The sequence below is a fragment of the Oncorhynchus clarkii genome, chromosome 3 (genome assembly GCF_045791955.1).
Source record: "Oncorhynchus clarkii lewisi isolate Uvic-CL-2024 chromosome 3, UVic_Ocla_1.0, whole genome shotgun sequence".
In the NCBI taxonomy this organism is placed as follows: Eukaryota; Metazoa; Chordata; class Actinopteri; order Salmoniformes; family Salmonidae; genus Oncorhynchus; species Oncorhynchus clarkii.
In genome coordinates this window covers 6,012,011-6,037,867 of record NC_092149.1, presented here as the reverse complement: position 1 = coordinate 6,037,867, position 25,857 = coordinate 6,012,011, and the positions used below count along the sequence as shown (strand labels likewise).

The 25,857-nt window shown below is 45.8% G+C and overlaps 1 protein-coding gene across 1 annotated transcript in view; it reads right to left on the bottom strand.

Moving 5' to 3' along the window:
• Positions 1-888: 888 nt before the first annotated feature.
• Positions 889-25,857, bottom strand: part of LOC139405664 (pleckstrin homology domain-containing family G member 4B-like) — a 52,172-nt gene continuing 27,203 nt past the window's right edge. Inside the window, 16 exon segments of the mRNA XM_071148082.1 lie at positions 889-1,142; positions 4,607-4,863; positions 5,770-6,060; positions 7,947-8,063; positions 8,690-8,867; positions 9,169-9,339; positions 9,615-9,839; positions 10,428-10,517; positions 15,479-15,728; positions 17,123-18,064; positions 20,439-20,614; positions 21,463-21,627; positions 21,744-21,866; positions 22,152-22,290; positions 23,257-23,399; positions 24,020-24,118. Of these exon segments, the coding sequence (XP_071004183.1) occupies positions 1,137-1,142; positions 4,607-4,863; positions 5,770-6,060; positions 7,947-8,063; positions 8,690-8,867; positions 9,169-9,339; positions 9,615-9,839; positions 10,428-10,517; positions 15,479-15,728; positions 17,123-18,064; positions 20,439-20,614; positions 21,463-21,627; positions 21,744-21,866; positions 22,152-22,290; positions 23,257-23,399; positions 24,020-24,118 (3,372 nt within the window). The 3' untranslated portion in view covers positions 889-1,136.

Sequence of the window (25,857 nt, the reverse complement as noted above, 5' to 3'; positions counted from 1 at the left end):
GTCAGAGTGGTCTGTTGTCATAGTGGTCTGTTGTGTGTCTGTTGTCGGAGTGGTTTGCTATGTGTCTATTGTCATAGTGGTCTGTTATGTGTCTGTTGTTTTCAGAATCCAGTAGAGTCCAGTCAAGAGTCCAGTAGAGACAGTAGAGACCAGTAGAGTCCAGTAGAGACCAGTAGAGTCCAGTAGAGACACAGTAGAGACACAGTAGAGTCCAGTCAAGAGTCCAGTCAAGAGTCCAGTAGAGTCCAGTAGAGACCAGTAGAGACACAGTAGAGACCAGTAGAGTCCAGTAGAGACCAGTAGAGGCACAGTAGTCCAGTAGATACACAGTAGAGTCCAGTAGAGTCCAGTCAAGACACAGTAGAGTCCATAGAGACCAGTAGAATCCAGTAGAGTCCAGTCAACACACAGTAGAGTCCAGTGGAGACAGAGTGGAGACCAGTAGAGTCCAGTCAAGACACAGTAGAGTCCAGTGGAGACAGAGTGGAGACCAGTAGTCCAGTAGAGTCCAGTAGAGTCAAGTAGATACCAGTAGAGTCCAGTAGAGTCCAGTAGATACCAGTAGAGTCCAGTGGAGTCCAGTGGAGACAGAGTGGAGACCAGTAGTCCAGTAGAGTCCAGTAGAGTCCAGTAGATACCAGTAGAGTCCAGTAGAGTCCAGTAGAGACCAGTAGTCCAGTAGAGTCCAGTGGATACACAGTAGAGACAAGTAGAGACACAGTAGAGTCCAGTAGTTCAGTAGAGTCCAGTAGAGACACAGTAGAGACCAGTAGAGGCACAGTAGAGTCCAGTAGAGACCAGTAGAGTCCAATAGAGACACAGTAGAGTCCAGTAGAGACACAGTAGAGTCCAGTAGAGACACAGTAGAATCCAGTAGAGACACAGTAGAGTCCAGTAGAGACACAGTAGAGACCAGTAGAGGCACAGTAGAGTCCAGTAGAGACCAGTAGAGTCCAATAGAGACACAGTAGAGTCCAGTAGAGACACAGTAGAATCCAGTAGAGACACAGTAGAGTCCAGTAGAGACACAGTAGAGTGCCCAGTGTTACAGGCGTCACTGAGCATGCTTAACAGGATAGCTTCCTCACTCAAGTCCTTACTGATCCTCCGTAACACCAGTTCTCAGTGCAGTGGCATCACAGCTAGAAGAGGAAGACACATTGACAGGGTTAACAAAAAGGATTTACAAACTGTCAAACATTGTAAATGTCCAACCCCAACTGGTTACTACTGAGCTAGAAAAAGGTTGATTTAACATGACTGTCTAACATCTAGACTGTACATCTATTGATTAGGCTCCTTTGACGTCTTATGACTGTAAGAGTAGACGATTACAATGTAGTACTGTCATAACTTTTTATTATAACAGATTTCTGCACCAATGATCTGCTGCCCCCTAGCTGCTGAGCTGAGGTATGAACAACAAGTGAACCGATCACCAATGATCTGCTGCCCCCTAGCTGCTGAGCTGAGGTATAAACAACAACTGAACCTTTTAACATGATGACCGTGCATCAACAACGCCAACAAAAGCAGAGCAAACATACAGCTATGTAACATGCTAGAGCACACATGGCAGAAGCACACAGAGGAGCATGAGACATGAGACATGAGACCAGAGACCAGAGACCAGAGACCAGAAACATGTCTCATGTCTCTGGTCTCTGGTCTCTGGTCTCTGGTCTCTAGAGACCAGTCTCAGTCTCTACCAGATGTCTCATGTCTCATGTCTCATGAGACCAGAGACCAGAGACCAGAGACATGAGACCTGAGACATGAGACCAGAGACCAGAGACCAGAGACCTGAAACATGAGACCATAGACCAGAGACCTGAGACCTGAGACCAGAGACCAGAGACCAGAGACCAGAGACATGAGACCTGAGACCTGAGACATGAGACATGAGACCAGAGACCAGAGACCTGAGACCTGAGACCTGAGACATGAGACCTGAGACCAGAGATCAGAGACCCGAGACCTGAGGCATGAGACCTGAGACATGAGACCAGAGACCAGAGACCTGAGACATGAGACATGAGACCTGAGACATGAGACATGAGACCTGAGACCTGAGGCATGACACCTGAGACCTGAGACATGAAACCAGAGACCAGAGACCAGAGACGGACCAGAGAACCCAAAAGCTTGACACAACAAATCATCCATCACTAGGACACGGAGTGTGAACTGGTCAGGTCACATGGTCAGGGGAAACTCCTGGACCAACACAGCAGTCATTTAACCCTAGCAGGACACTGCCATGCACACACACACACACACACACACACACACGCACATGCACACGCACACACACACGCACACACGCACACAAAGCATGTTTGCACACAGATTTGTATTCATGGTACGGACAGAGGGAGATCCCCACAGGCTGTGAACCAAACAGAACACCACGACACAGACCACGCTCACTCTGGCCAGACCCAATTACTTACTGAGCTAAACAGCCCCCTCTCTCTCTCTCTCTGTGAGTCAGACCACTGTAGAGAGGCCTATTGTAATATGAGAGGTCTTGCTCTGGCAAAAACAAAACAACACACAAAATGCTGGTGAGAGAGAAACCAGGGAGAGCCAATGGCTGCAATGTTTACTCTTCACTCCACTGGAATGACATGACTGATTGGACAGGATGATGTTGGATGACAGTGGGCGGGTTAGGAAACCTGATTGGACAAGATGATGTTGGATGATAGTGGGTGGGTTAGGAAACCTGATTGGACAGGATGATGTTGGATGACAGTGGGCGGGTTAGGAAACCTGATTGGACAGGATGATGTTGGATGACAGTGGGCGGGTTAGGAAACCTGATTGGACAGGATGATGTTGGATGACAGTGGGCGGGTTAGGAAACCTGATTGGACAGGATGATGTTGGATGACAGTGGGCGGGTTAGGAAACCTGATTGGACAGGATGATGTTGGATGACAGTGGGCGGGTTAGGAAACCTGATTGGACAGGATGATGTTGGATGACAGTGGGCGGGTTAGGAAACCTGATTGGACAGGATGATGTTGGATGACAGTGGGCGGGTTAGGAAACCTGATTGGACAGGATGATGTTGGATGACAGTGGGCGGGTTAGGAAACCTGATTGGACAGGATGATGTTGGATGACAGTGGGCGGGTTAGGAAACCTGATTGGACAGGATGATGTTGGATGACAGTGGGCGGGTTAGGAAACCTGATTGGACAGGATGATGTTGGATGACAGTGGGTGGGTTAGGAAACCTGATTGGACAGGATGATGTTGGATGACAGTGGGCGGGTTAGGAAACCTGATTGGACAGGATGATGTTGGATGACAGTGGCGGGTTAGGAAACCTGATTGGACAGGATGATGTTGGATGACAGTGGGCGGGTTAGGAAACCTGATTGGACAGGATTATGTTGGATGACAGTGGGCGGGTTAGGAAACCTGATTGGACAGGATGATGTTGGATGACAATGGGTGGGTTAGGAAACCTGATTGGACAGGATGATGTTGGATGACAGTGGGCGGGTTAGGAAACCTGATTGGACAGGATGATGTTGGATGACAGTGGGCGGGTTAGGAAACCTGATTGGACAGGATTATGTTGGATGACAGTGGGCGGGTTAGGAAACCTGATTGGACAGGATGATGTTGGATGACAGTGGCGGGTTAGGAAACCTGATTGGACAGGATGATGTTGGATGACAGTGGGTGGGTTAGGAAACCTGATTGGACAGGATGATGTTGGATGACAGTGGGCGGGTTAGGAAACCTGATTGGACAGGATTATGTTGGATGACAGTGGGCGGGTTAGGAAACCTGATTGGACAGGATGATGTTGGATGACAATGGGTGGGTTAGGAAACCTGATTGGACAGGATGATGTTGGATGACAGTGGGCGGGTTAGGAAACCTGATTGGACAGGATGATGTTGATGACAGTGGGCGTGTTAGGAAACCTGATTGGACAGGATGATGTTGGATGACAGTGGGCGGGTTACGAAACCTGATTGGACAGGATGATGTTGGATGACAGTGGGTGGGTTAGGAAACCTGATTGGACAGGATGATGTTGGATGACAGTGGGTGGGTTAGGAAACCTGATTGGACAGGATGATGTTGGATGACAGTGGGTGGGATAGGAAACCTGATTGGACAGGATGATGTTGGATGACAGTGGGTGGGTTAGGAAACCTCTGAATAAACAGAATCCTTCATGTCCTAGTGTATAAAAACCTTCAGAAGATACTCCACTTCAACAGAGAGTATTCAGCAATCAGCGCAAGAACAGAGATATTTTACCGACCCACCAAACCTGGGTTCAAATACTTTTTGAAATATTTTAATGACTTTGAGTGTTTGCTCTAGTCTGCCTGAAGTGCTTGGGACTATTCTAACAATCCATTAAACCAAGCAAGATCAATCAAGCACAGATTAAGTATGATCAATCAAGCACAGATTAAGTATGATCAATCAAGCACAGATTAAGTATGATCAATCAAGCACAGATGAACTATTTGAAATGATTTCATATAGTATTTGAACCCACGTCTGTTAGCTACTTTAAACTCGTCTACACAATGTCACTATTATGTGTAAAAACCACCATTCTACTCACTGCTGTGATGAAGGTGCTGCCCTGGGCTTGGAGGACCTTGTCCTTAGGGAACAGGGCTGGGGGAGGGGCCATCTGAGGGTGGGAGGAGCCGGGAGGCGTGGACGAACACAGGAAGGAGGAAGTGGAGTTGCTGGGTAAGGCGTCGATGATGATGTTGGGGCGGCCGTGGCCTGGGATGGGGAGGGTGAGGCTGCTCAGCCCCATCACACTGTCACTGGAGGTACACTGGGACGATGTCTCCCCAGAGCTCTCTGTGACTGTTGGAAAACACACAGAAGATACAATAGTCATTTAGTTTAGGGAGACTTTCAGGGAGACTTTCAGGGGGACTTTCAGGGAGACTTTCAGGGAGACTTTCAGGGAGACTTTCAGGGGGACTTTCAGGGAGACTTTCAGGGGGACAGAGAGGAACAGGACCACAGTTTCAAAGAGGAATTAGACATCCTTAGTAATGTGATAGGGACAGTAAGACACTTTAAGACGAGGACATGGGATGCATACCAGATGGCTCCCTATTCCCTATATAGTGCACTACGGTTGACCAAGACGTATAGGGCTCTGGTTAAATGTAGTGCACTAAATAGAGAAGAGGGTGCCATTTGGGATTCAGACATGGATACCTGTTAGGGCCTGCCTGTCACTCACTCAGTCACTCACTCAGTCACTCACTCAGTCACTCACTCACTCACTCAATAACTCACAGAAGGTTGTCTGTCACTCACTCACTCACTCACTCACTCACTCACTCACCTCACTCACTCACTCACTCACTTATTCACTCACCTCACTCATTCACTCACTCAATAACTCACAGAAGGCTGTCTGTCACTCACTCACTCACTCACTCACTCACTCACTCACTCACTCACTCACTCACTCACTCACTCACTCACCTCACTCACTCACTCAATAACTCACAGAAGGCTGTCTGTCTGTCACTCACTCACTCACTCACTCACTCACTCACTCACTCACTCACTCACTCACTCACACACTCACTCACTCACTCACTCACTCACTCACTCACTCACTCACTCACAGAAGGCTGTCTGTCACTCACTCACAGAAGGCTGTCTGTCACTCACTCATAGAAGGCTGTCTGTCACTCACTCACTCACTCACTCACTCACTCACTCACTCACAGAAGGCTGTCTGTCACTCACTCATAGAAGGCTGGCTGCCCGTGTCCTGCTCCAGCTCGTCCTCCTCAATGCAGTCGTAGGGCCAGTGGCTGAAGGAGGGTACGCTGCCCAGGGGGTAGGGGTGCTGGTGGGCTTGGGGGTGCTGGTGAGCAGGCGAGGGATACAGGTGCAGGTTGAGGGAGCCCAGCAGTGAGGAAGAGGACTGGGAGGAGGAAGAGGAGGTGCTACTGTTGGAGATGGTGGAGTGAGGCCGCTTAAAGGGCGTGGAGTGGTCGAAGGAGGACACCGCGATGGACGCCCTGGTCCTGGACTCTGGAGGGAGAGAAGGAAAGATTGGGTAGAGAACATGAACATTTCACTGTACACATTTCTATCTATGGATCATGTCTCCGTGGAAGGAGGTATGAGGCTACTCCGGGACAACCACAGAATACAGGAGGTATCAGGCTACTCCGGGACAACCACAGAATACAGGAGGTATCAGGCTACTCCGGGACAACCACAGAATACAGGAGGTTTCAGGCTACTCGGGACAACCACAGAATACAGGAGGTATCAGGCTACTCCGGGACAACCACAGAATACAGGAGGTATCAGGCTACTCCGGGACAACCACAGAATACAGGAGGTATCAGGCTACTCCGGGACAACCATAGAACACAGTTCTGAAGAGTATACACACAACATTGTCAGTGAGGTAACGTTAGAGGAGAGGACAGTACACTAGCCAGACAGTCAGTCTAGCATGGGGTAATGCAGAGCACGTTCCTATTCTTCCTCTTGTTTGTCTTATCTGAGCTGTACATGTTACATTGTGTCTAGTGTTTGAGTTGATGCTACATTGTGTCTAGTGTTTGAGTTGATGCTACATTGTGTCTAGTGTTTGAGTTGATGCTACATTGTGTCTAGTGTTTGAGTTCATTGTGTTTGTTTTGTATTCTTTGTGTACAAAATCACAAAACTTCAGCTCTGACTCCCTCTGCTGCTTTAACTTCAGCTCTGACTCCACCTGCTGCATTAACTTCAGCTCTGACTCCACCTGCTGCATTAACTTCAGCTCTGACTCCACCTGCTGCATTAACTTCAGCTCTGACTCCACCTGCTGCATTAACTTCAGCTCTGACTCCACCTGCTGCATTAACTTCAGCTCTGACTCCACCTGTTGCTTTAACTTCAGCTCTGACTCCACCTGCTGCATTAACTTCAGCTCTGACTCCACCTGCTGCATTAACTTCAGCTCTGACTCCACCTGCTGCATTAACTTCAGCTCTGACTCCCCCTGCTGCTTTAACTTCAGCTCTGACTCCCCCTGCTGCTTTAACTTCAGCTCTGACTCCCCCTGCTGCATTAACTTCAGCTCTGACTCCACCTGCTGCATTAACTTCAGCTCTGACTCCACCTGCTGCTTTAACTTCAGCTCTGACTCCACCTGCTGCATTAACTTCAGCTCTGACTCCACCTGCTGCTTTAACTTCAGCTCTGACTCCACTGGCTGCATTAACTTCAGCTCTGACTCCCCCTGCTGCATTAACTTCAGCTCTGACTCCACCTGCTGCATTAACTTCAGCTCTGACTCCCTCTGCTGCATTAACTTCAGCTCTGACTCCCCCTGCTGCATTAACTTCAGCTCTGACTCCCCCTGCTGCTTTAACTTCAGCTTTGACTCCACCTGCTGCATTAACTTCAGCTCTGACTCCACCTGCTGCATTAACTTCAACATCCTTTGATATCTGACATGCAACAAATCACCTGCGACAGACACAAGTCCAGACAACCTCATTCCTGCTAACAGGACACTGTGTCAGTACACAACAGCTGTCTGGTGGAGTAGGAGTGTAGATGTAGACTCTGAGAGGATATTTCAGCTGGAACAGAACATATCAAGGGTTTAAAGGAGGAGAACAGGGGAGATGTGCTCTGAGATGTTGGGATGTTGTGTTTTGATTCAGTCAACTTGACAACGCACCCCTATCCTGGCAGAGAGAGCATTTACAAATCAGCCTTTCTCATCAGCAGCTGCATTGGCAGACATGTTGTTGAAAGTCACATTCAGCAAACAGAGAGAAACAAAGAAAGAGAGAGAGAGAGTGAGAGGGAGTGATAGAGAGATATTTATTTTGTGGATTTTGTATGCTAACCTCATAAAAATAATTTCCAGGCAAATTAGGTTATCATAACATATCGTAGCGACAGCTCACCTGACCCCTTCATGATGTAATCAATGGCTCGGTCACTAATGGCAGCATCACTAGGCTTGATGTCCATGAAAGGCTTGCTGCCAATCCCCATGGAAACCATCTCTTTCAAGCGCACCTCTGTAGTTAAGAGAATAAACACGTTATGACCCTCAATCAGACACACAATGAGAGGTTCCATTTGATGTACCTGAGGTTGACTTGAACTAGAACCAGACATGTCACCTTTTAATGAATGGTACAGAATGTTGTCAACACAGGCCTCAGGTCAGACAAGAGACTCTTAATGAATGGTACAGAAGGTTATCAACACAGGCCTCAGGTCAGACAAGAGACATGCCACCTCTTAATGAATGGTACAGAAGGTTATCAACACAGGCCTCAGGTCAGCAAGAGACATGCCACCTCTTAATGAATGGTACAGAAGGTTATCAACACAGGCCTCAGGTCAGACAAGAGACATGCCACCTCTTAATGAATGGTACAGAAGGTTATCAACACAGGCCTCAGGTCAGCAAGAGACATGCCACCTCTTAATGAATGGTACAGAATGTTATCAACACAGGCCTCAGGTCAGACAAGAGACATGTCACCTCTTAATGAATGGTACAGAAGGTTATCAACACAGGCCTCAGGTCAGACAAGAGATAAAGAGGAATCACTTGTTCCATAACACAACAACAGAGATGATGAGCTCATGTCCAGATATGACCCACGACTCCCCCTCTGTGGCCGTGGTTCCTCACCCCTGTTTCGTAGCGCCTGCCTCCAGAGGATCTTTCCGATGATGGCTGTCCACACGGCCTTGACCTCTCCAGAGCCGGCCTGCAGGATGAACGTGTCCTGGGACTTCCTCCTCCGGAACCAGATCTCGAAACGCAGCCCGCTGTCGCCCACGCTCTCTGTCATTCCTATCTCTGCCGTCTGAATCAGTAGCCAGAAACAGTCACCTTTACAGGAAAACACTGACTGTGGTGGTTTTGAGATTTCACATGGTGGCACAGCAAACTGAACATAGTGGTGTAGCGCCTCCATTGTGGAGAACCCTGCTAACTGTGGTTCCACACCTCACAATAAACCATACAAACATCACTGCCTGAACACAACAACATAGCATAATGTTAGCCAACTGGCTGAAATGATTTAAGGTAGAACGTCATATTACTTCATAGTTCATAACTTCATAGTACATATTAAAACCCTCTGTGCGTGTTGTCGTTGTCACCTTGTAGGACTGCTTGTAGATGTACAGGTCGTACCCTCCCTCAATCTTTTTGCTTTTGCTGAAGAGGATGAGGTCCTCGAACAGGAAGACGTGACGCAGGTACTTCCTGCGGCCACACCACACGATGAACTCATCCTGACACCTCAGCTGACCCTGTTCCTTCAGGTTCACCTACAGCAGCAGAGACCAGAGGAGACGTTTCACATGACTTACTCTGACATTTTCTTCCAAACAAATAATTATACATGATGTGTACGTTTCTATTTCCCCTCTCTCTCTCTCTCTCAATTCAATTTCAATTTAAAGGCTTTATTGACATGGGGAACATATGTTTACATGGCCAATTCTCTCTCTCTCTCTGTCTCTGTCTCTGTCTCTCTCTCTCTCTCTCTCTGCTCTACTACTCTACTACTCTACTACTCTACTGCTCCATCCCCCCGACTTACATCACATCCTCGGATGGCGTCCATGGCCAGTAGGTCGTTGCCGTGGCGCAGCTGGAACTTAACCATCTCCTCTGCGGTGCGGAGGTCAGAGAGCTCCTGTTCCTGGGACTGACCACACTCCTTGATCAGGTCCTTCAGCAGCAGGGCGTACTTAGACATCCTCTGGATGGGCTTCAGCAGGTAGGACGCCAGGTCCATCTTATCACCCAGCTCCAACTGCTTGTTCTGGGGAGACAGATAGGTTAGAGGTCAGAGGTCAGGATACACACAGAAAGATAAACAGACCAACAGACAGGTAGGACACCAGGTCCATCTTAACACCCGGCTCCAACTGCTTGTTCTGGGGAGACAGACAGGTTAGAGGTCAGAGGGTAGAGGTCAGAGGTCAGGATACATACAGAAAGATAAAACAGACCAACAGACAGGTAGGACACCAGGTCCATCTTAACACCCGGCTCCAACTGGTTGTTCTGGATAGCAGACACACACATAGAGGAGGATGAGAGGGGATGTAGGACTCTGTATGCAGATGTACAATAGCTTTTCTAAATGGGAATTCTGATGTCAATTCAACTCTTCCATTCTACATTGGTAGACGTCCAGTAGCTATGTGAAGTTTGACAATGGGAATTCTAATGTTACTCAGTGTAGAACTAGTGGATATACATTAGTAGCACCCTATATGCTGTTAGGCTCACACAACTTTACAATTAGCCTGTTGCTGTGAAGTAGTTTCATATTGGTTAAAGGTTAGGTCTGGTGTTAGTACAGCTGATCCTAGAACGGTAGTAACCAGAGGCGTTTCAGACGCACCTTAAAGAATCCATTCCCGTTGCTGGTGAGTAGAGCGTCAGACTGAGGCTTGTTCTTGCTGTAGAGAGCGTACATTCCAAACTGATCCTCCTGCACACAGGAATCACAAGTTACCACTCTGACGACAGTCAAACTGATCCTCCTGCACACAGGAATAACAAGTTACCACTCTGACGACAGTCAAACGGATCCTCCTGCACACAGGATTAACAAGTTACCACTCTGACTACAGTCAAACTGATCCTCCTGCACACAGGATTAACAAGTTACCACTCTGACTACAGTCAAACGGATCCTCCTGCACACAGGAATAACAAGTTACCACTCTGACGACAGTCAAACGGATCCTCCTGCACACAGGATTAACAAGTTACCACTCTGACTACATTCAAACTGATCCTCCTGCACACAGGATTAACAAGTTACCACTCTGACGACAGTCAAACGGATCCTCCTGCACACAGGATTAACAAGTTACCACTCTGACTACAGTCAAACTGATCCTCCTGCACACAGGAATAACAAGTTACCACTCTGACTACAGTCAAACTGATCCTCCTGCACACAGGAATAACAAGTTACCACTCTGACGACAGTCAAACTGATCCTCCTGCACACAGGAATAACAAGTTACCACTCTGACGACAGTCAAACTGATCCTCCTGCACACAGGAATCACAAGTTACCACTCTGACTACAGTCAAACTGATCCTCCTGCACACAGGAATAACAAGTTACCACTCTGACTACAGTCAAACTGATCCTCCTGCACACAGGAATAACAAGTTACCACTCTGACGACAGTCAAACTGATCCTCCTGCACACAGGAATAACAAGTTACCACTCTGACGACAGTCAAACTGATCCTCCTGCACACAGGAATCACAAGTTACCACTCTGACTACAGTCAAACTGATCCTCCTGCACACAGGAATAACAAGTTACCACTCTGACTACAGTCAAACTGATCCTCCTGCACACAGGATTAACAAGTTACCACTCTGACGACAGTCAAACTGATCCTCCTGCACACAGAAATCACAAGTTACCACTCTGACTACAGTCAAACTGATCCTCCTGCACACAGAAATCACAAGTTACCACTCTGACGACAGTCAAACTGATCCTCCTGCACACAGGAATAACAAGTTACCACTCTGACTACAGTCAAACTGATCCTCCTGCACACAGGAATCACAAGTTACCACTCTGACGACAGTCAAACTGATCCTCCTGCACACAGAAATCACAAGTTACCACTCTGACGACAGTCAAACTGATCCTCCTGCACACAGGAATAACAAGTTACCACTCTGACTACAGTCAAACTGATCCTCCTGCACACAGGATTAACAAGTTACCACTCTGACTACATTCCAAACTGATCCTCCTGCACACAGGATTAACAAGTTACCACTCTGACTACAGTCAAACTGATCCTCCTGCACACAGGATTAACAAATTACCACTCTGACTACAGTCAAACTGATCCTCCTGCACACAGGAATAACAAGTTACCACTCTGACGACAGTCAAACTGATCCTCCTGCACACAGGAATAACAAGTTACCACTCTGACTACAGTCAAACTGATCCTCCTGCACACAGGAATCACAAGTTACCACTCTGACGACAGTCAAACTGATCCTCCTGCACACAGGAATAACAGGTTACCACTCTGACTACAGTCAAACTGATCCTCCTGCACACAGGAATAACAAGTTACCACTCTGACTACAGTCAAACTGATCCTCCTGCACACAGGATTAACAAGTTACCACTCTGACTACATTCCAAACTGATCCTCCTGCACACAGGATTAACAAGTTACCACTCTGACTACAGTCAAACTGATCCTCCTGCACACAGGATTAACAAATTACCACTCTGACTACAGTCAAACTGATCCTCCTGCACACAGGAATAACAAGTTACCACTCTGACGACAGTCAAACTGATCCTCCTGCACACAGGAATAACAAGTTACCACTCTGACTACAGTCAAACTGATCCTCCTGCACACAGGAATAACAAGTTAACACTCTGACTACAGTCAAACTGATCCTCCTGCACACAGGAATAACAAGTTAGCACTCTGACTACAGTCAAACTGATCCTCCTGCACACAGGATTAACAAGTTACTACTCTGACAATAGTCAAAGGTACACACACAGGATGTGTTCCAAATGGCACCCTATTCCCTATATAGTGCATTACTTTTGAATAGGGCCCATAGAGAATAGGGATGCATTATTTAGGGAATAGGGTGCCATTTGGGACGCGGAACCGGTGTTCTGCGCTAGGCCTAAACATGGAGACTCATTTAGCTCATGAGGCCTTGATTCCATCAACCAACCATTATGATTCCATCAACCAACCATTAGAATACCATCAACCAACCACTAGAATATTATCAACCAACCATTAGGATACCATCAACCAACCATTAGGATTCCATTAACCAACCATTAGGATTCCATCAACCAACCATTAGGATTCCATTAACCAACCATTAGAAAACCATCAACCAACCATTAGGATTCCATTAACCAACCATTAGGATTCCATCAACCAACCATTAGGATTCCATCAACCAACCAACCATTAGGATACCATCAACCAACCATTAGGATACCATCAACCAACCATTAGAATACCATCAACCAACCATTAGAATACCATCAACCAACCATTAGGATTCCATCAACCAACCATTAGAATACCATCAACCAACCATTAGGATTCCATTAACCAACCATTAGGATTCCATCAACCAACCAACCATTAGGATTCCATCAACCAACCATTAGGATTCCATCAACCAACCAACCATTAGGATACCATCAACCAACCAACCAACCATTAGGATTCCATCAACCAACCATTAGGATACCATCAACCAACCATTAGGATACCATCAACCAACCATTAGGATTCCATCCACCAACCATTAGGATTCCATCCACCAACCATTAGAATACCATCAACCAACCATTAGAATACCATCAACCAACCATTAGGATTACATCAACCAACCATTAGAATACCATCAACCAACCATTAGAATACCATTAACCAACCATTAGGATTCCATCAACCAACCATTAGAATACCATCCACCAACCATTAGGATTCCATCAACCAACCATTAGGATTCCATCAACCAACCATTAGGATTCCATTTGATTTCAACTAAAACCTCAACATATATTGGTTTATAGTTGAGTGAGTGAGTTAGGAACCCACCAATAGTAACACATGTTTAAACAATTTATTTTAATTTTAAAGTAACTGTCCAATAAAAATCCCATTCTGTCAACATTCTGAAACATCACAATTGTTCAATCTTTTCAAACTAATATTTAATCAAATTACACTTGTTTTATATATGGAGAGAGTTGCACCTCACATTCATTTGCAGTAGTTTGGGACACATTTTTAGTGACTTCTTTAATGTACGTCTTTAATTCTGTCATAACAAAGCATATGGAATGTACCTGGTCTGACTGAGCTGAATATCAACCAGCCTGTCAGAGAGAGGAGGTCATTGGGTCTCTCTAGTGTCTTGTCTTGTGTTTCCAGCAGTGTGCCTGTTTCTAGCCTGGGGCTACAGACTAAAGTCTGTCTGTCTAGGACAGGGATGGGCAACTTTGATGGGTGTTGGGAACCACAACATATCTGATCATCATGAGGGGACCCAGTTGCTCACAGTTTGCCATGGGGTGTAGAGAAATGTTGCTGTTTTAAAGCTAGTTTGCAGCTCTGGCTCTAACAGCGCCTAGCAGTACAAAACATTACCCTCATGTTGATGTCTGTGATCCTGGTAAAAAAAAAGAGTTGTGCACTCATCTTAAGACTCATGTGTCTGAGGAAGTAGCTGCTGATAGACAGGGGAGAGTCTGTCTGTCTGTCTGTCTGTCACCATGACTCATGTGTCTGAGGAAGTAGCTGCTGATAGACAGGGGAGAGTCTGTCTGTCTGTCTGTCTGTCTGTCTGTCTCCATGACTCATGTGTCTGAGGAAGTAGCTGCTGATAGACAGGGGAGAGTCTGTCTGTCTGTCTGTCTGTCACCATGACTCATGTGTCTGAGGAAGTAGCTGCTGATAGACAGGGGAGAGTCTGTCTGTCTGTCTGTCTGTCTGTCTGTCTGTCTGTCACCATGACTCATGTGTCTGAGGAAGTAGCTGCTGATAGACAGGGGAGAGTCTGTCTGTCTGTCTGTCTGTCTGTCACCATGACTCATGTGTCTGAGGAAGTAGCTGCTGATAGACAGGGGAGAGTCTGTCTGTCTGTCTGTCTGTCACCATGACTCATGTGTCTGAGGAAGTAGCTGCTGATAGACAGGGGAGAGTCTGTCTGTCTGTCTGTCTGTCACCATGACTCATGTGTCTGAGGAAGTAGCTGCTGATAGACAGGGGAGAGTCTGTCTGTCTGTCTGTCTGTCACCATGACTCATGTGTCTGAGGAAGTAGCTGCTGATAGACAGGGGAGAATCTGTCTGTCTGTCTGTCTGTCACCATGACTCATGTGTCTGAGGAAGTAGCTGCTGATAGACAGGGGAGAGTCTGTCTGTCTGTCTGTCTGTCACCATGACTCATGTGTCTGAGGAAGTAGCTGCTGATAGACAGGGGAGAGTCTGTCTGTCTGTCTGTCTGTCTGTCTGTCACCATGACTCATGTGTCTGAGGAAGTAGCTGCTGATAGACAGGGGAGAGTCTGTCTGTCTGTCTGTCTGTCTGTCTGTCTGTCTGTCTGTCTGTCTGTCACCATGACTCATGTGTCTGAGGAAGTAGCTGCTGATAGACAGGGGAGAGTCTGTCTGTCTGTCTGTCTGTCTGTCACCATGACTCATGTGTCTGAGGAAGTAGCTGCTGATAGACAGGGGAGAGTGTCTGCCTCTCTCTCTCTCTCTTCCTCTCCCTGCCTGCCTCTCTCTCTCCCCCTCTCCCCCTCCGCCTGCCTGCCTGCCTGCCTGCCTGCCTGCCTGCCTGTCTGTCTGTCTGTCTGTCTGTCTGTCTGTCTGTCTGCCTGCCTGTCACCACGACTCACGTGTCTGAGGAAGCAGCTGCTGATGGACAGGGGAGAGTGGGCGGAGGCTTCCAGCTCTTTCAGGAAATACTGGCAGTGGAAGTTACACAGTTTCTCCATGTTGCCAAAGATAATACTGCGTTTCCCCCAGAGATCCTGAGGCAGGTCCAGACGCTCCATCTCTGGGAAGTAGTGCTCGATGACGTAGATGAGGGAACGCACATACTCCCTCTCTGTGGAGATCATCTCAGCCATGATGTGCTGCACTTTACTGTTGAGGAGGGAAGAGACAGAGATCATCTCAGCCATGATGTGCTGCACTTTACTGTTGAGGAGGGAAGAGACAGAGATCCTATCATTTACTGTTGAGGGTGGAAGAGACAGAGATCATATCATTTACTGTTGAGGAGGGAAGAGACAGAGATCCTATCATTTACTGTTTTAGGAGGGAAGAGACAGAGATCCTATCATTTACTGTTGAGGAGGGAAGAGACAGAGATCCTATCATTTACTGTTTTAGGAGGGAAGAGACAGAGATCCTATCATTTACTGTTGAGGAGGGAAGAGACAGAGATCCTATCATTTACTGTTGAGGATGGAAGAGACAGAGATCCTATCATTTACTGTTGAGGATGGAAGAGACAGAGATCCTATCATTTACTGTTGAGGAGGGAAGAGACAGAGATCCTATCATTTACTGTTTTAGGAGGGAAGAGACAGAGATCCTATAATTTACTGTTGAGGAGGGAAGAGACGGAGATCCTATCATTTACTGTTTTAGGAGGGAAGAGACAGAGATCCTATAATTTACTGTTGAGGAGGGAAGAGACAGAGATCCTATCCTTTACTGTTGAGGAGGGAAGAGACAGAGATCCTATCATTTACTGTTGAGGAGGGAAGAGACAGAGATCCTATCATTTACTGTTGAGGAGGGAAGAGACAGAGATCCTATCATTTACTGTTTTAGGAGGGAAGAGACAGAGATCCTATCATTAACTGTTGAGGAGGGAAGAGACAGAGATCCTATCATTCAATGAATGAAAGTTTTTCTGACCAAAATGGCAGATTTTTCATTCATGTTGCTAGGAAGGAATAGGGCCCTGGTCTAAAGTAGTGCACTATATAGGGAATAGGGCCATGGTCTAAAGTAGTGCACTATATAGGGAATAGGGCCATGGTCTAACGTAGTGCACTATATAGGGAATAGGGTGCCATTTGGAACACAGACAATATTATTTTGTTAATTCAGCTGACAGTGTGTCCTGTAGCCTGGCGGGTACGGCCAGTAACCGAAAGGTTGCTGGATTGAATCCCTGAACTGACAAGATAAAAATCTGTTGTTTTGCCCCTGAGCAAGGCAGTTAACCCAGTGTTCCCCTGAGCAAGGCAGTTAACCCAGTGTTCCCCTGAGCAAGGCAGTTAACCCAGTGTTCCCCTGAGCAAGGCAGTTAACCCAGTGTTCCCCTGAGCAAGGCAGTTAACACAGTGTTCCCCTGAGCAAGGCAGTTAACCCAGTGTTCCCCGGGCGCCGAAGACGTGGACGGTGATTAAGTCAGCCCCCCACCTGCACCTCTCCGATTCAGAGGGGTTGGGTTAAATGAGGAAGACACATTTCAGTTGAATGCATTTAGTTGTACAGCTGACTAGGTTTCCCCTTCCCCTCACCTGCTATGCTTCTTTCCATCTCCCTCAGGGTGTCTGGTGGGGGAGGACATGCTGCGGCTGCGTCCCAGCGCCGGGCTCACCACGTCAGGCCTCTGCAGCTTCTTCTCCACCGACACATTGTTGGCCACCTCCAGCCCCTTGATGTACACCCCCGTGTAGCCATGCAGGTGGCTGGTGTCAACGTGGCCACCGTCCTGCGCCGCCGGCAGCTCATAGCTCAGCGTCTTCTTCATGATCTTCTTGAGCGGCTGTTTGCGGTGCTGGCGGTGCTGGTGGAGTGGCGTCCCAGAGGACGAATAGACAGGCTCCGAGTGGCAGGAGGCGGCCCCCATGGAGTCGATGGTGCAGTCGCTGTCCGTGTCGTCGAACAGAGAGGGGCTCTGCCGCAGCTTGAGGAAGGGGGGGTCTCCCTCTGGGGCGGGGGGGAAGGGGAAGAGGGAGGAGGAGGTGAAGGAGCAGGAAGAGGGGCTCTTATTGTTGTTGGAGGAGAAGTGCCCTGTGGAGTGAGGCTTGGTTTCTTCCTCAAACTCCAGCGACGACATTATGATCCTTGACCCTAGAGTGGGCAGCTCAGGTAAAACAAGATCCGCTCCAGCAGCCCCGTGCTGCTCCGTGTGAGTGCAGCCCCCCTGTCTGTCTGCAGTCTCTGAAGGGTCTTTGGTTAGATTTCTGGCTTCAGAGTCAGAGGCTGCAGAGTTAGAGGCTGCAGAGTTAGAGGCTGCAGAGTTAGAGGCTGCAGAGTCAGAGGCTGCAGAGTCAGAGGCTGCAGAGGTAGAGGCTGCAGAGTTAGAGGCTGCAGAGTTAGAGGCTGCAGAGTCAGAGGCTGCAGCGTCAGAGGCTGCAGTAACTGCTGCTGTGGCCTGGGCCAGGGTTTCCTCCAGCTGGTTCTTGGTCTGTTGACACTTGGTCCACAGGACGTTCCACTGATGGGTCTGCCGGGGGCTGGCCAGAGGGAGATAGACAAGGTCAGTGGAAAAAACGGGTGTAGTGTGTAGTTACCCCAAGACACTCATCTGGGGTAAGTTTTTCATTTCCCCTACTAATGATGAAGGTTAGGATTGGGGGAGGGGAAGCTGATCCTAGATCTGTACTTTGGGGAAACTGCACCCCAAAGTGAAAAAAGCCCCCTAAATGACTTATTTATTATTTGAAATAAAAACAACAAACAAATAATACTTAGTAGCAATAATAATATGGCAACTACAGTCTAATAATAATAACTATGAAATAATAATAATAATAACTATGACATAATAATAATAACTATGACATAATAATAATAATAACTATGAAATAACAATAATAATAATACATATGACATAATAATAATAATAACTATGACATAATAATAATAACTATGAAATAACAATAATAATAATAAATATGGCGTAATAATAATAATAACTATGACATAATAATAATAATAACTATGACATAATAATAATATGGTAACTACTGTCTAATAATAATAACTATGACATAATAATAATATGGTAACTACTGTCTAATAATAATAACTATGACATAATAATAATATGGTAACTACTGTCTAATAATAATAACTATGACATAATAATAATAACTATGACATAATAATAATATGGTAACTACGGATTAATAATAATAACTATGACATAATAATAATAATAACTATGACATAATAATAATGCCTATGGTAACTACTGTCTAATAATAATAACTATGACAGAATAATAATAATAATAACTATGACATAATAATAACAACTATGGTAACTACTGTCTAATAATAATAACTATGACATAATAATAATAATAACTATGACATAATAGTAATAATAACTATGACATAATAATAATAATAATAACTATGACATAATAGTAATAATAACTATGACATAATAATAATAATAATAACTATGACATAATAGTAATAATAACTATGACATAATAATAATAACTATGGTAACTACTGTCTAATAATAATAACTATGACATAATAATAATAATAATAACTATGACATAATAGTAATAATAACTATGACATAATAAGAATAACTATGGTAACTACTGTCTAATAATAATAACTATGACATAATAATAATAATAATAACTATGACATAATAATAATACTATGGTAACTACTGTCTAATAATAATAACGATGACATAATAATAATAATAACTATGACATAATAATAATAATAATAATAATAATAACTATGACATAATAATAATAATAATAATAACTATGACATAATAATACATTTATGGTAACTACGGTCTAATAATAATAACTATGACATAATAATAATAATTACTATGACATAATAATAATAATAACTATGACATAATAATAATAACTATGACATAATAATAATAATAACTATGACATAATAATAATAATAACTATGACATAATACTAATAATAACTATGACATAATAGCTCAGAAAATGCAGTCCTTGTCAATCTGCCGCAATAGGCGACTGCCTAATCCTGCCTAATGAGCCGGCCGTGGTTCAAGAGGTTTTGATTTGTGTCCTTCTATGAAACCACATTGTTTTCTATTCCTAAAACAGCAATGGCAAGTGGAATCCAAAAAAAGACAAAAAGGCGGCCAATATGATGCAGAAAACTTAACTGAACTTTTCACAATGAAATTAACAAAAATATAGCTATTAGTTTACTATTACTATTAGGATGTAGGACCTTATTTGGATCTGCATTAGCTGTTGCTGAAGCTATCATACTCTTTCCTTTCCTAACCTGCCCTATCCTACTTTTTCCTATCCTACCCCATCCTACCCTACCCTATCCTACCCCAACCTATCTTACAGCAGGCGGTATACCTGTCCAAGGACAGGACCATATCATTGAGGGAGCTGAAGTTGTCCAGGGAGAACGTGGAGCTGTTGCTGAAGCTATCATACTCTTTCCTTTCCTAACCTACCCTATCCTACTTTTTCCTATCCTACCCCATCCTACCCTACCCTATCCTACCCCAACCTATCTTACAGCAGGCGGTATACCTGTCCAAGGACAGGACCATATCATTGAGGGAGCTGAAGTTGTCCAGGGAGAACGCGGAGCTGTTGCTGAAGCTATCATACTCTTTCCTTTCCTATCCTACTCTTTCCTAACTACCCTATCCTAATCTACTCTTTCCTATGCTACCCTATCCTACTCTTTCCTATTCTGTACTACTCTTTCCTATCATACCCTATCCTACCCCATCTTACTCTTTCCTACCCCATCCTACTCTTTCCTATCCTACCCTACCCTACCCAACCCTACCCCACCCTATCCTTCCCCAGCCTATCTTACAGCAGGCGGTATACCTGTCCAAGGACAGGACCATATCATTGAGGGAGCTGAAGTTGTCCAGGGAGAACGTGGAGGCCTCCATCTGATAGTCCTGGAGGATCTCAAGTACCGCAGGAGGGAGGCTCACACCACTGCTCTCCAGGTTCAGCTGCCGGAGGTAGTCCTGGCAGTGCTCCATCCACTGGTTAGCCTGCAGGACAGGACGGATAGTACGTAGAAATAGAATCAGAACAGACACTGAGTGGACAAAACATTAGGAACACCTGCTCTTTCAATGACCCAGACTGACCAGGTGAATCCAGGTGAAATCTATGATCCCTTATTTATGTCACTTTGTTAAATCCACGTCAATCAGTGGAGATGAAGGGGAGGAGACCTGGTTAAAGTATGATTTTTAAGCCTTGAGACAATTGAGACATGGATTGTGTATGTGTTCCATTCAGAGCGTGAATGGGCAAGACAACATATTTATAAGTGCCTTTGAACGGGATGTGGTAGTAGGTGTCAGGCCCCCCGGTTTACGTCATGAACTGTAACACTGCTGGGGTTTTCATGCTCAACAGATTCCAGTGTATCAAGGAGAGACCACCAACCAAAGGACATCCAGCCAACTTGCCACAACTGTGGGAAACATTGGAGTCAACATGGGCCAGCATCCCTGTGGAACGCTTTCGACACCTTGTAGAGTCCATGCCCTGATGAACTGAGGCTGTTCTGAGGGCAAAAGGGGGGATGCAACTCAATATTAGGAAGGTGTTCTTAATGTTTTGTACACTCAGTGTATATGATTGATATAATGTATAAAATATGTATCTATTGTATCTATCAATAGGTCAAGGTTCAAACACAGCAGCATAGTAAGGAGGATCAACCCTTACAGTATTCTGTGTCATAAGTGGCTCCCTATTCCCTATTTGACCAGGATTCATAGCGCCATTTGGGATGCAGCCTAAGACACCTCATCACATCCTTTTTCCTCAATCTCTCTTGCTTGATAAATAAATGAAGAATGGGAAATGATCCTGGGTCTGTCTTTACCGAGCCGTAGAACACGTAGAGGTTGGTGAGGATATCTAGCTGGTTCTTCCTCCTCTCCACTCTGCCCAGGATGGATCCCAGGTGCTGTTTGAAGTCCAGCAAGGCCGAGCTGGGCAGAGACTCCCCTGACTGCCTGACCAGCAGTAAACCCTGCTTCTGCTGCTGCTGTACGTGGACAGAGAGAAGAGGATCATGGGAAATGGAGTTTATACGAGTCTTAGAAGCAGTTTTCAAAGCAGAAAACAACAAGTCAGGAAGAAATGTACCATGTTTAAACTTACAACTGACTCCTCAAAGAACTGTTCCAAACTCTGCCTCATGTCTTTGACCGTAACCAGAGAGAGAGGAAGAGAGTCCAGGGCAGTGAGGTGCTTCTCTCCTTCCACACTGAACCATACTTTGATCTGGAGGGAGAGACGGAAGGAGATGGGATGTAAGGCTTTTGTATAATACGCTAACATCCAATACTTTAGAATCAGGGCCACTGTAGCTCACATTATCATAATTACTAGCAGCTTATTAGACATTAGTAGATCAAGTTAGAAAGGACTTCAACGTATGTAAGCACAATCAAAACGACAGAATGAAATGCCCAAAGACAAGCCATCAGTCTGACTGAAGTGAAATCAGAACGACAGAATGAAATGCCCAAAGACAAGCCATCAGTCTGACTGAAGTGAAAATCCCACCTGCTCCGTCTGTTCCTCAAACCTGCGGACCTCCAGCAGACTCTCCAGCTGTTTCAGGGACTTGTTGGAGAGGATCACCAGTTTATGGACCTCCTCATCCACCTGGTTATAAAGGACATTCACCATGTCCACTGCATCCCTGGACGGACAGCAAGGACAACAGTAGGTTGGCAACGAATGGTGGTGATGGGTAATAGATTTATCATCAGTGACCATAACGATATATGTTTGTGTTGAGCACCACTGTCTGAATGCTTCATAAAGTTATACATGATCTCTACAGAGGTTCAATACGGCCAACATTCTGATCTTTGGATAGAACTCTGATGTGTCTCAAATGGCACACTATATATTATATTATTATATTCCCTATATTTTTTTATTTTTTTATTTTACCTTTATTTAACTAGGCAAGTCAGTTAAGAACAAATTCTTATATACAATGACAGCCTAGGAACTGTGGGTTAACTGCCTGTTCAGGGGCAGAACGACAGATTTGTACCATGTCAGCTCGGGGATTTGAACTTGCAACCTTCCGGTTACTAGTCCAACGCTCTAACCACTAGGCTGCCTGCCCCTATATAGTGCACTACATTTGGCACACTCTACCCTATATAGTGCACTACATTTGGCACACTCTTCCCTATATAGTGCACTACATTTGGCACACTATTCCCTATATAGTGCACTACATTTGGCACACTCTTCCCTATATAGTGCACTATATTTGGCACACTCTTCCCTATATAGTGCACTACATTTGGCACACTCTTCCCTATATAGTGCACTACATTTGGCACACTCTTCCCTATATAGTGCACTACATTTGGCACACTCTTCCCTATATAGTGCACTACATTTGGCACACTCTTCCCTATATAGTGCACTACATTTGGCACACTCTTCCCTATATAGTGCACTACATTTGGCACACTCTTCCCTATATAGTGCACTACATTTGGCACACTCTTCTCTATATAGTGCACTACATTTGGCACACTCTTCCCTATATAGTGCACTACATTTGGCACACTCTTCCCTATATAGTGCACTACATCTGATCCAATAGTAAGTTCTGGTTATGCAGACCCTCTCCCAGCAGTACCTGTAGTTGTCATTCTCACAGGCCTCGTCCTTCCTGATCCGGGCCAGGACTGTTCCTCCCTCCAGCCTCAGTCTGTTCAGACGGGTGTCCTCCAACACACACTTCATCAGAGACCTCTGCTGCTCCAGCACCTCAGATACCTCCTGAACCAGACACACACACGCACCACAGTGTTACACACACACACACACACCACAGTGTTACACACACACACACACCACGGTGTTACACACACACACACACACACACCACGGTGTTACACACACACACACACACACACACACACACACACACACACACACACACACACACACACACACACACACACACACACACACACACACACACACACACGGTGTTACACACACACACCACGGTGTTACACACACACACACACACACACACACACACCACAGTGTTACACACACACACACCACGGTGTTACACACACACACCACGAGCTTTAGTTATGGCCAGGAACTGCTGCCATGTATCCCACTCCCCCTGAGGCACCCTCGGAGAGTGGGGTCACGGCTAGGGATCAGCCATTATTGACGACGACCCAGGAGCAATTAGGGTTAAGTGCCTTGTTCAAGGGCAGATAGCTTTCACCTTGTCGGCACAGGGATTCAAACTAGCAACCTGTCACTTACTGACCCAACACTCTAACTACTAGACTACACACACACACACACACACACACACACACACACACACACACACACACACACACACACACACACACACACAAACACACACACACCTTGGTGCTGTCCAGGTTGCTGGTGCTGCTCAACGTAGAGATAGAAGATTGGAGGGAGGAGAGAGCCACGCTGCAACTGCTGGCAAACGGCTCAATTTTCTAACAGAAGGGATGAAGAGAGAGATAGAGAGAGAGAGAGAGAGAGAGAGAGAGAGCGAGAGAGAACGAGAGAGAGAGGGAATGAGAGAGAGAGAGAGAGAGAGAGAGAGAGAGAGAGAATGAGAGAGAGAGAGAGAGGGAATGAGAGAGGGAATGAGAGAGAATGAGAGAGCGAGAGAGAATGAGAGAGAGAGCGAGAGAGAGAGAGAGAGAGAGAGAGAGAGAGAGAGGGAATGAGAGAGAGAGAGAGAATGAGAGAGAGAGCGAGACAGAACGAGAGAGGGCGAGAAAGCGAGAGAGAGTGAGAGAGAATGAGAGTGTGAGAGAGAGAGAATGAGAGAGAGTGAGAGAGAGTGAGAGAGAGAGCGAAAGGGAATGAGAGAGAGAGAGAGAAAGAGAGAGAGAGTGGGAGAGTGTGAGAGAGAGAGAATGAGAAAGAGAGCGAGAAAGAGAGAGAGAGCAAGAGAGAGAATAAGAGAGAGAGAGAATGAGAGAGGGCAGAGAGAGCGAAAGAGAGCGAGAGAGAGAGCGAGGGACAGAGAGAGAGAATGAGAGAGAATGAGAGAGGGCAGAGAGAGCGAAAGAGAGCGAAAGAGAGCGAGAGAGAGAGCGAGAGAGAGAGAGAGAGAGGGAATGAGAGAGAGTGAGAGAGAATGAGAGAGCGAGAGAGAATGAGAGAGAAGGCGAGAGAGAGAGAGGGAATGAGAGAGAGAGTGAGAGAGAGAGAGAGAGAGATAGAATGAGAGAGAGAGAGATAGAATGAGAGAGAGAGAGCGAGAGAGAACGAGAGAGAGCGAGAGAGAACGAGAGAGAGCGAGAAAGCGAGAGAGAACGAGAGAGAGCGAGAAAGCGAGAGAGAGCGAGAGTGAATGAGAGTGTGAGAGAGAGAGAATGAGAGAGAGAGCGAGAGAGAGAGAATGAGAGAGAGAGAATGAGAGAGAGAGCAAGAGAGAGAAAGAGAGAGAGAGAGAATGAGAGAGAGCAAATGAGAGAGCAGAGAGAGAGAGAGAATGAGAGAGAGAGAGTGAGAGAGTGTGAGAGAGAGAATGAGAGAGTGTGAGAGAGAGAGAATGAGAGAGATAGAATGAGAGAGAGAAAATTGGAGAGAGAGCAAGAGAGAGAATAAGAGAGAGAGAGAATGAGAGAGAGCAGAGAGAGCGAAAGAGAGCGAGAGAGAGAGCGAGGGACAGAGAGAGAGAGAGAGAGAGAGAATGAGAGAGGGCAGAGAGAGCGAAAGAGAGAGAGAGAGAGAGAGAGAGAGAGAGATAGTGTTGAGATCAGGGAATACCAGACCATTTAAGTGATAATGACCTTGAAGCCGGTGATTGGAGGATATATTGGCGCGGGTGGTGTTAGTGTTAGTCTGTCTGTCTGTCTGTCTGTCTGTCTGTCTGTCTGTCTGTCTGTCTGTCTGTCTGTCTGTCTGGTCCTGACTCCTTCATTACTATGGGACAGCTGGAGATCGAATTTGAATATTGAAACAGTTGCAAATGTCAGAGAGACAGACATAAAGGTTTATATAAATCTCTGCTGTTGAAAACTAAATGTTAGTCTAAAATAAATGGTAGATGATGTCTAGATGCTTTTTATAGTGGAGATCAAGTTTATAAATTACCTGGCTGGGTAGATGAGACAGTGGATTCAGCAGTCAGATGGAACAGAGTAAATAGGCATTTTAACTTTATAGATTTAGCCGGGGGTAACTTGTGGAATAGACACCGTCTGGAATGCGATTTTAA